Source organism: Callithrix jacchus, chromosome 13 (assembly GCF_049354715.1).
Source record: "Callithrix jacchus isolate 240 chromosome 13, calJac240_pri, whole genome shotgun sequence".
In the NCBI taxonomy this organism is placed as follows: domain Eukaryota; kingdom Metazoa; phylum Chordata; class Mammalia; order Primates; family Cebidae; genus Callithrix; species Callithrix jacchus.
The window spans coordinates 88,058,494-88,068,419 of record NC_133514.1 but is presented as its reverse complement, the minus strand read 5'-3'; the positions used below and the strand labels follow the sequence as shown (position 1 = coordinate 88,068,419).

At 40.7% G+C, this 9,926-nt stretch overlaps 1 protein-coding gene across 5 annotated transcripts in view; it reads right to left on the bottom strand.

The window, feature by feature from the left end:
• Window positions 1–232: 232 nt before the first annotated feature.
• Window positions 233–9,926, bottom strand: part of SETBP1 (SET binding protein 1) — a 378,635-nt gene continuing 368,941 nt past the window's right edge. For all 5 annotated transcript variants that reach the window (XM_017963440.4, XM_035270919.3, XM_035270920.3 and 2 more), the window contains exon 6: window positions 233–5,651. In XM_017963440.4, the coding sequence (XP_017818929.3) occupies window positions 5,032–5,651 (620 nt within the window). In that variant the 3' untranslated portion in view covers window positions 233–5,031. The remainder of the gene's footprint in view (window positions 5,652–9,926) is intronic.

Genomic DNA, 9,926 nt, shown 5'->3' with positions numbered 1-9,926 from the left:
CCCTGGCTTGGTGGCCAGTTAGTGCAATACTCTGTGACCAGTAACCCAGTAAATCAGACTCGACTCTTACCCAGAATGTGCTTCCCAGTATCATACACAAGATAGAAGTTTTGTTAAAATTTTCTCAATGATTCTGTATCCAGTTGGTGTGAGCAAAGACCCCCAAATGCTATTAAACTCCTTAGTGATGTGAACCAGATGGAAAATAAAACAAAAGAATTCACAACTCACATTAGACTGAATTGAATGTCTTTAATTTCACACAATGAATAACATATGAATAGGATTAACTTTTTTTTTTTTAATAGTTAAGTGCTGTATACTGTGCTAACCTGATCTGGTAGCGAAAAAGACTGAGCTTTCTTTTAGAAAAAAATGTTTAAAACCCAACATCTAAGACCATGGGGGAGCATGACAGTAAGCATGCTAGATGGATCTACGCCTCAAATAACAGCAAGTCCATGTTCATTTTAAATGTACAAAAATGCTTTATGAATAAAAACTGTTACAAAAAGAACATTTCAAACAATGTACAATTTTTCTTGCCTCTATATTCAATAAAATACAAATACATTTTTTGTTCTAAAATATGTTTACATACAATCAAAGTAGAACATGCAAATTACACTTTAAAAAAGGCTTTTAAAAACCACTTATGAATACAAACTAAAAATTAGCCAGCACGACTTGTAAGACAATCTTGTGCCCCATTTTTTTCTTTTGAAATATATATGTACATATTTAACATGTCATGTGCATTTATTATTATTTAAGAAATAGATTTTTTTTTTTAAAAAAGGAAGAAAAAGAAAGACCAATCTAGGGTGGAACTGCCCTTCTGCATTGATCAGCTGGCAGCTCCTTTCAATTTCCCCCCTTAGTGTTTATTATACCTGGGCAAGTGGGCAATAGATATCCAGGAAGTTTCTTCCTTGGTTGATATGTGCTTCTAAGACTGTTCCCCAAATGAGTGAGTCCAACAGGGAAAGAAGACTCATCAGTGGGGTGAACTCTCCAAGAAACAAGAGGCAGAGAGGACCTTGTATTGTGGAAAGAAACTTTAAGAAACACCAAGAAAATGCTACGGTATATTACAGTTCGAGTTTCTAGGCACTGTGATGACATTATCTGTAAGCTCTGGCATTTGGACCACTGTGATACTATAGGGTAGTGTTGAGAATAACGTCTATATTTATCTACTTTTACATAACGAGAAGGACTGAAAATCCTGCAACGTAACACTTAAATGGCTTTTGAGGCATTTCAGCTTCTGCCACCCCTCTCTCTCTATGCTACGGTTGGTATTTAAAGGCTTTGGAAATATGTATATAGACTTTAGACAGTTCCCAGGTAAATCTTTCTAGTGACAGGAAAAAAAAAAATATTCTCCAAAAGCTCATTATCTGAATATTGCTGGGTAATAAGCTAGGAGTGGGATTTTCTACTTAAGTCTTAAAACCAAATCCTTTATGATCTGCATGTAGTACATCACCTTATTCTATAATTCTGTCACCACTTGCTTATCATATTTATAGACCCAGCAATGTGCAGAACACAAATTCTGACTGCCATTGAATATGGCCTCCTACTCCGGACAGCAGCCAAGTTAACATGCTAATAATCTTCTGCCAGCCCTTAGTCACCTTCTTTGAGCTGTCAGTGGCTGCTGATTCCTGGTCCTGCCAAGTCACAAACCAGCCCCTGACATGCTTTTCTTTCCTTTCCGTTGACCTTTCTTCCTTGGGTTTTAGCCAGAGCCAGGCTATTTGAGGAAGTTAAACTTCTGCTCCTCTCATTTGAGATCAGGGGTGGAAAAGCAAGTGGCTCTTCCAGATACTTAGTCAGGTGGATTAAAGATCCATCATCACCTTCAAGGAAGCTTTTGTATCTAGATTTCATCCTTTTCTTATCACTAACCAGACTCCTTACAAGTGGGCACATATCTGCTTACTGAAGGCAAGTAATCCAGAAAACAAAATAAAAATAAATAAAATCAAAGGATTTCTCTTATAAAATATTTTGTGAAGCTGTATACGGAGTACCATGTATCCCAAATGACCTCTTCTAAAAAAGAAATGCAGCCCCAGAAGGCAGTGTTGGGTGGCCAGAGACCTCCACAATCTGGGTTGGGAGAGCTGGGTCCTTTCCAGCTCTGCAACCAACTGGCTGTGAAGCTGCACTGTCCCACTGCTGAGCTGAGTTTGGACAGGAGGGGAGATGCTAATGGAATCGGGGTAGTTAGAGAATCAGAAAATGGTTGTACTGATGAGATGAGTAAGGTTAGTGAAAAGCAGCAGAAAACAATAACATGATACTGAGGGAGAAACTGGGTGGTGGAGAGAGGAGGTTGCGTAGGTGATGGAACTTGCTTTTGCCTTCCAGCGGCTGTTTAGCATGCCTCAGCTTTGGTCCTCTGCAGTATTCCAATCTATATCTAGGGTCATATATGTAGAGGATTCGAATTTAACTCACATGACCATCGTAGACCAGAGTTCACGTGTAAGTTGCAACGCGCTGTTAAATCTCTTGAAATATCTTTCAGAGGTTTGGAAATTCTAATGTACTCAAAGGTGTTTTGGGAATTTCTCACCTACTAGAGGTTAATGTCAATTAAATTTTGGGTCCTTATTAAAGAAGTCTGCAGAGTGCCTGCCAGCTCATCCTTCTCTGCAAGAAGGTTTATTCTGCTTATAGATGTGGTTGGAGAGATAGCACAACATAGGAAGGAAGAAGGGCAAATGAAAGAAAGAAGGAAATGATTTTAAAATCCAGTAAGAGAAACCTCTTTATGGCTGAATTGGAATGAAAATGGTTGCTGTTTCATAACAATGGGGGGAGGGCGAGAGGGGTCAATTTAAACCTTCCTTTCAGGTGACTTTGGAACCACTCAGAGCTTGGGAATGACGAATTAAAAATGGCTGCTTTGATTTTGCTGTTCAACTTGTATGAAATGCCAAAGGTCAACCTAGGTCATAAACTGAGCACCTAGGATGTAAGCTTTAAAGAACAGGGGAAGGCAGTCCTTTAAACTTACATATTGCTAGGATTAAATGCGATTGACTAGTGGGCAGCAAATGATGTGAAGTCAATGGAGACAGACCAGAAGAGTATGACTATGTGGATAATTTCAACCAACTGCTGGTGCCATGATGCAACAGTGATGTATGCAAGCATATTAACTTGGAACTTAAAAATTTTCTCACATAAATACCCCATCACTTATTCTTTAATGTTGCCAATAAAAATCCATCTCTAAGGAAATAATATTGTGTTCTGAAGTGATAATACAATTTCCAGCTGGTCCCAACTTCCTGTAAAGAAACTTAATTTGGAGGTAAACCAGATATTCTAATTACCATTAGAAAATTTAATTCTCTCTCTCAGTGTCTCTTTCTGTAATCTACCACGCCAGGTGTTTGATGTCTTGAGGAAGGTAAGGGGGAGTGAGGGAGGAAATTGAAAATACTTATTTGAAATTTCCACAATCTGACTTTTAGAAAACATCTACGGAAATGGAATTCTTCATATTCATTCTGAGCCTGCTTAACATATTTTATTCGGGCTGTGGAAATGGGTAATAGAGATGGAATATCTGTCGACGCTAAACCAATGGCTAGAGTACAACTTCGATGAGAAATGTACAGCTGAAATTGACCATTTAAAAGACGATTTGTCACACACAGTTTGCATCCATGCAGACTGATAGATTTATAATTACATTATGTACAATAATGTTTTAGTTTATTAAGGCAACCACAGTTTGGATACTTTGTCCAAGGTGGCTTGATATAATTGAAGTGGTGATACCCTTTGAGCATTTTCTTTTTTTTCCAAATAAGAACACTTACTCCCACTTGCTTTTAAGAAATAATTTTCAAGGGATAATGGACTTCTTCTATTGTCTTTTTGTTTCCTTTTTTTGAACAACCTATGACAATCATTTGTATGAAAAAGATCAGGTAACAAGGCATTGCTAGACACTTGTCTTTCTGGTGGGTCTGGGGTTTCAGTTTTTGGTGGTTTGTCAGTTATTCCATTTGCTGTGTGGTCTTAAAACCATTTTATTCTGCCTATGCTCTGCTGATATGTTTTAAGTATAAAAATAGCCTGGTTGACATCTGGGTCAACATATCCTTGGCTGCTCTGCATCACTTATTAAAAAGGTTTTATCAATACTGAGTGTTTCACAATGATTGGGATTTAAAGCCAGCTTCTTGGAACAGCATGCCAAGGGTGAACTTTACAGCACAGGTTAAGGATTACATTATTTAAATGTGTACCAAGAAAAACAAAAAAGGCAGCAAATAAGTTAATGAAAAGGCATATGGAAGTACAATGGGCAAAGGAAAAGTAGGAACAGACAGTGCTAAAAATCAGTGTATGTGCGATAGAGGAGGCACACAGAACATGAATGCGGGTCTAAGGTCGCCTATCACTAGAATTCCACCTTCTGATCACACAATTCCATCTGAGAAACTGCACGGTTAAGGGAAAGATTCAGGTCACCCGAAGATGACGTTGGTACCCAAAGCTTAGCAGAGCTTGAAAACCAAAAGAAAAAAAACCAATTAAATGGAAACGGGTTACAGCAATGCCAGTTGAGCAATCTGCAGCTTTTCTCCCTTGGAATGTTTCCTAATTGAGGGTATTTCCCTTTCGATTTCCCTGGCCAGCAAATGAAATCCGAGTCGAGGGCGCACCGTGGCAGCGGGAGGTCAAGAGAGCGCCACCAGCCTGCTCCTCCGGGGGGGCCTTCTGCTGGCCTGTGGAGGATCCAGCCGCACTGGAGCGCCGCGTGGTGGGAGCTGCGGTGAGGCTCAGACAAGCTTCTTCTGAAGGTGTCTCCCTGCTTTGCTTTCCCAAGAGCTCCGGATGGCTCAGCCCCGTCTTCTGGCCCGATTCTGCCTGCCCAGCTTCTGGAGAGAAGGGCGTGGGTGTCCCTGCAGCGGGGAGATGACATCCCCGCCCCGGCTCACTGCGCTTCCCACGTGTCAGTTCCCTAGGCCCCAGGTGCAGACGCCCAGACCCGCCCTAGGGAAGGACCTCGCTCTCACTCCCTCGGGACTTCCTCTGCCTTTTGGCTTTCACCTCCTCTTCCTGGGGAAGGGGCTGCTGAGGGGGCGGCTGCTGTGGGGGCTGAGCGGGGGCCTGCGGTTTGTGTTTCCTCTTTCCGCCTCGGGGGGTCTTGGGTAGAGCGGGCGGCGGGGGTAGGGGTGGTGGTGGAGGGGGCGGCAGGGGCGGCGGTGGCGGCGGGGGCAGGGGCGGCGCCTCCCGGGCCATGTGGATGACGGCCTCGATGGTGGCCATGATGGTGTCTTGGCTGGCGGTGGGCTCCAGCACCAGCGGGCTCAGGCTGGGCTTCTGGCCCCTTTTGCTGGGCAGGTCGATGCATTTTTCCAGCACCGGCATTTGGTCTCTGGAGTCCTCATCGAACTGGGTGGGCTGCTTCCTGGGACGCCCGCGCCTCTTCTTGACGAAGTTGTTGCCTGTTTTTGATTGTCTCTGCAGCCGCTTGGCCTTCAGGATCTTGTTCACGTGGTCCAGGTTCTTCTTGGTGGACAGGATCTTGGTGTAGTTGCACATCTTCCGCACTTCGCACTGGATGGCTTCGATCTCCCGCCGCTTGAACCTCTTCTTCAGGGAGGAGCCGACTGCAGGAGGGGAAGAGAGAAGAAATTGAGCACAAGATGGAGCTGCCTTCAACCCAGCCTCTTCACTGACAGCTAGCATTCTACTTAGCTATAAAGATTATGGAGAATTAATGCTATGGGTGTGTCTCCATGCCCAAGATGTATTCTTCCTTTTTATTTATTGAATTAAACATTTGTCATATATTTATTGTGTATGCAAAGTACTTCTATTTACATTATTTCAGTCCTCTCAACAATTATGTGAAATACTGTCATTCCCTTTTTAAAGATGTGGAAACTGAGGCTCACGCTGTTGAGGTAGACTGGCCTAGAGCCATGGGACTCAATGGCAGAATCACAATATCAATCTTCTCATTATTTCTCTTATTATAGAGATACTTTTTTATTCAGCCCTTTTGACATTTGATCTGATTCAATTTAGCACAGGATTAGATTTTTTTCTCTTTTGTAGGTGTTGGATGAATAAAAAGCACATGGGCCTCCATATGAAGTAATCGGGATCGTGCAGATGTACTATTGATCTCATGGAAGAGATGCCTTGGCCAGATCAAGAATAAGATCGTGTAACTGAAACACTTTATTCCTAAGCCTTCTCTACTGACACGGGCTTATTTGCTGGAGCACTCTAGCTGTGATGGTATCATCTCCATGCTTTTTCCCCAGTGTTCTGGACTAGTCAAGGTGCCTGATGGCATTCAGTTAACCAGGTCCTTCATAACCAGTGTATCCTCTGGGAACCTCAGGGGAAGTATCAGCCAGATGTTTCTGAGTCATTTACACTACCCCTCCCTGGTGGTGTTTGCAAAGAGCTCTTTTCATGTCTTTTTGGCCAGCTGCATCTCTATTTTATGAGCCGAACTTCTTGTCTCAGGAAGTCCTGCACTGCCGCCACTAAATGGCCTTCAGAACTGCTTAGTTTTGAAGTTCAGACACCATAAAATGTGAATGGCTTCAAGACATAGCCATTTCTCCGGCAGAGCATTCTTTCTCCTTGTGTTGTTCATGAGCAGGCATATGTGTGATACCTGTGTGCACATGCACACATATACACAAATGGGCACAAACACACAGACTCCATGGCCCTACCTTCAAGGTGGTCACTCCCCCTGGCTGTTTATAAACATCAGAAGTGTGTCTTCACTGAGTTCTTTGCTGCTGTGATTTATGCTACATGTTCAACCCCAAAGAAGCCCATGTGGAAGACCCACGCATGGAGGAGAGTGTGTTGTGTTTTGGCATTTTGGTTTGTTGCTTCCTCTCATTATTTCTTTTTTGTAGCTACTAATAAAGAAGCAGAATAAATATCTTAAGCGGGGGGGGGGGCGGGGGGAGATGCTTAAAACATGGATACCATTCTCACTTATTCTTGGGTACTCCCACTTGATTCTTTCCCCTGCTTTGTCCCATTTCTCTCTCATGCTGTGCCTAGCACAGATTGCCAGGAGGGTTTTATTTGAAGTTATTTACACCCCCAGCTTCATGGAGTGGGAAGGGCTGAGCCCCACAGGCCAGGTCAAAATGTTACTGCTTTTGGCCAAAGGTCAGTAAGACTGACCGAGCAATGAATAACTGCTGAATGATCTTTAAAATAAGTTATAAAGATCAAAATAGAACAAAGCCAGAGTGAGCTTCTGACTATAAAAATAAAATTTCTGTAGTTAGTTTTGTAAAAGAAAAGGGTTGCCCGGTTTTAAGTTATCAGAGGCAAGAACCAATGCTTGTCTGTCTTTATGTTCCTCAAAGGGCCTAGCAGGGTGCCTTGTATATAAAAGAGATTTAAGAATTGTTTCTGGACTGACAAATCAGGCTAATCAGGCCTTGTAGTCGTATTCTTTAGAAGAGTTCTAGTTTGGATTTTTAAAGTGATCACTGCAAATATAGTGATACTAAAACTGAGCCCGCCTCCCTGTCAGTGACAGATAATTTATCTTGTCCACATAGCTCATAAGTCAATGGCAACGAGTCAGTAATGCTCCGCAAAACCTGACACTAATCCAAGCAAAGGCTTCATTTACAGTTTGCCCTCTCTTTACTTTATATCATCCATAGAGGAAGCAAATGCTATGTGATATATTATATAATATATCATCCATAGAGGAAGCAAATGCTATGGTATGTATTATATAATATAGCATGAAAGTATAACATAAATCACCTTGCTGACATGTAATATAACATAGAGGAATAAAATGAATGAATTAGTTGGCAATACTGTATTTGACCAAGTTAAGCTTGATGGAAATATTCCAGGAGCTGCAGGTCATCTGGAGAAAATGTAAGCAATGGATTGTCACCCTATGTGTTGTCTTTTAAAAATGAAATGCCAAAATAAATAAATAAACCACCAAAACAAAATCCCCAAACCAAAACAAAGAAATAAACAAACAGAAACCTCGCAGATAGCAGATAATTCCATATCCAAAAATATGTGCTGTCTAATTTTTTTTGAAGTGGGGCTCTTTACAGTGAAACTGTATAATTTTTATTACATCTTTACATTAAAAAAGATTATAAAATAAAAATTAATTCTGATAGTGTAAAGCTACCAAACAATGCTAAAAAATGACATAACCAACTCTTCTGTGCCCACCATTCACATTTAACAAATGTTAACTTTTTGTCATTTTTTTTCTCAATAAGAAAGAAAACATTGCAGATTGAGCTAAGTCATGACTCCCTTCTCCATTCCTTTGCCTTTCTTTTTTATGCTTGTTTTAATCCTTTTGCTGCATATACATGAGCTCCTATTGGTAATGAGGTAAGAAACTGGGAACATTCGCATACTGTTGGTGGGAGTGTAAATTGTTATAATCATTTTGGAGCGTGATTGTGCAATAACTGTTAAGAATTAAAGATGTCCGCATGCAATGTCCCAGAAATTTCATGTCAAGCTTGCCTCCTTTACTCATATGTAACAGGACACAAAAGTATACAATGATGTTCCTTGAATCTCAGTGTATGACACAGAAAACTGAAAACTGTCTAATTCATCAACTGTGATATATAAAGCAATGCAACATTATACATCGATTAAAATGAATAAACTACACACAAATATCTCAACATGGTTAATTCTCATTTAAAGAGTTGAGTAATGAAGGAAATCAGAAAAATATGCTTAGGTATACTACTTATATAACTTTAAAAACACACATATTGCCTGAACATTTATTTTATCTTCAGAGTCCTGTTGTGGAGGTTTAAAGTGACTGCTGTGTAGGAGATCAACTGTGAGTCAAAGACTTGGTGGATGACTCATCTACTACTCAATGTCTACTTCCCCAAAGCAACCTCATAGAGTTTTATCAAACCTCTAGAGTAGGGTTGTCCAACAGTTTTCCGAGATGGTGAAAATGTTCTGTATGTATGTGCTGTCTATAGGTAGCCATTAGCCACTTGTGGCTACTGAGCACTTGAAATATGGCTGGTGTGACTTAGAAACTGAATTTTTATTAGCACTTCATTTTCATTTAAATAGCTACAGTGTGGCTAGTGGCTACCCTGTGGGGCAGCACAGCTCTAGAACTAACTACCTTGAAATACAGAGGACCAAGGACACAGGGATTCATTCTGTAAAATGTGGACTGTGGGAGACTCTAGGCAAACAAACTGCTGTTTTCAACAAATAAATTGTAGGGCAGGGGGAAGATGAAACTGTTCCTTCAAAGAGGCTAAAGAGATAAAGTGACCTTATTTGGATGTCAATTTGAACAAACAGTTAAAAGAGATCATAAAATAAATGGAAATTTGAACATTGGGCATTTCATGATATAATTACTGTTAATTTTCCTAAGTGTGATAATTGCATCGTGAGCATGCTTTTTGAGTACCTATCTTTTAGAGATGCACACTAAAACATTTATAGATGAAATCACATGCTATCATCTGGGATTGACTTTAAAATATTAAGAAAGGGAGGAAGTAGGTGGAAATATTGATGAAACAAGATTGACTAAATTGATATTGTTGAAGCTGAAGTTGGTATAGATGGGTACATGAGGTTTAATGCTATTCTGCCTACTTTGATGTATGCCTGACATTTTCCATAATGCAAAGTTAAAAAATTATTTTAAAAAATGGCAATAAAACATCTTAAAATCTTAGGGCTGGACAGTGCTCTAATTTCCACCCTCTCGGAAATTTTCACCCCTTTCACCTATTTTTTTTTTTGTTGTTTGAGATGGAGTCTCAGTCTGTCACCAGGCTGGAGCACAGTGGCATGATCTCAGCTCACTGCAACCTCTGCCTCCTGGGTTCAATAAATTCTCCTGCCTC